The sequence below is a fragment of the Penaeus monodon genome, chromosome 33 (assembly GCF_015228065.2).
Source record: "Penaeus monodon isolate SGIC_2016 chromosome 33, NSTDA_Pmon_1, whole genome shotgun sequence".
NCBI classification, from domain to species: Eukaryota; Metazoa; Arthropoda; class Malacostraca; order Decapoda; family Penaeidae; genus Penaeus; species Penaeus monodon.
The window spans coordinates 14,479,865-14,480,886 of NC_051418.1; the positions used below are offsets into that span (position 1 = coordinate 14,479,865).

General features: G+C 38.2%; 2 protein-coding genes across 2 annotated transcripts in view; one reads left to right on the top strand and one right to left on the bottom strand.

Annotated features, from left to right (window-relative positions):
• Positions 1-1,022, top strand: part of LOC119594058 (sex determination protein fruitless-like) — a 63,112-nt gene that overhangs the window by 23,467 nt on the left and 38,623 nt on the right. The gene's annotated exons all lie outside the window — the stretch shown is intronic.
• On the bottom strand, positions 313-926 carry LOC119594258 (the record flags this gene model as incomplete). The annotated part of the gene is given in 2 exon segments (XM_037943327.1): positions 313-823; positions 906-926. Coding segments are annotated over 2 exon segments (532 nt in total), but the record flags the coding sequence as incomplete, so codon positions are not given.

The window sequence follows — 1,022 nt, forward strand, 5'->3', positions numbered from 1 at the left end:
TCACCAAGGAGTCAATATAAACAGAATTAGGGATAATAATAAAAAAAAAAATCCTGTATAACCCTGCAAACTTTCTTGTACATTCAAGAAAACTAGGTCAAATGAGTCAAAAGTATGAAAATTGCATGAAAGTTACCAAATAACTATGAAGTAGCAAGGAAACTCTAAACCATATATGGTATGACCATCTAAACATCACCAAAAACTTTGCTCTCCAGCAAACATGTGAATAAAGTCATAACAAATATATCTGCTATAGTATTAAAAATGAAGAAAGGATAATATATGAAGACCTAAGGTTTTCAATACTTACATGCTTTCTTTTTTTCTTTGCTGGGCCTAAGCCTTCATCTTCAATATCTTCCTTTGGTCCTGGGTGAGCAATACCTTCCCTGGGTGACCAAGGTTCATTCTTAGCTAAGGAAAGGTCAATGCCTGAAGTCTGTGTTTCATCCTGGTCTTCCTGGGGATTGACTTGGCGGCAAGGAGCATGAGCTGGTGTGTGAGAGGAAGAGATCCCTTCTGCTGGTGTGTGAATATTCTCTTTGGAAGGGCCAGTATCATTCACTGCACTGCCCTGCAACCCCCTCCATGCTCCCTCTGCTTCAATGGTCCTGCTTTCCTGTTGGTTGCTTTGATAGAACTGATCCTCTGGAGACCTACAGTCTGACCTTGGTTCCTCTGTGACAGGTGTATTTGAGGCAGTTGTGGATGTATGTCCCATGAATTTCTTCAGGGAAGTATTTGAACGTATACGTGAGAGCCCCTTCACTTCAAGCATATCAGCAACCTCAAGGACAGATTCCATCAAACTCTGATCTACCTGAAAAAATGAAAAAATCATGTAAATATGTAAATATAATATTCTTTCAAAATTTTTCTTTATTTTTTGCATCCATACTTACCATGATGTACTGACAAGCCATACTTCAAGCAACAGTTTAAAAATGTAAAGTATCATGATCAACTTGGAGAACTGGATATATGCATTTATGTTTGTGCAGCATCTAATTTCCACTATA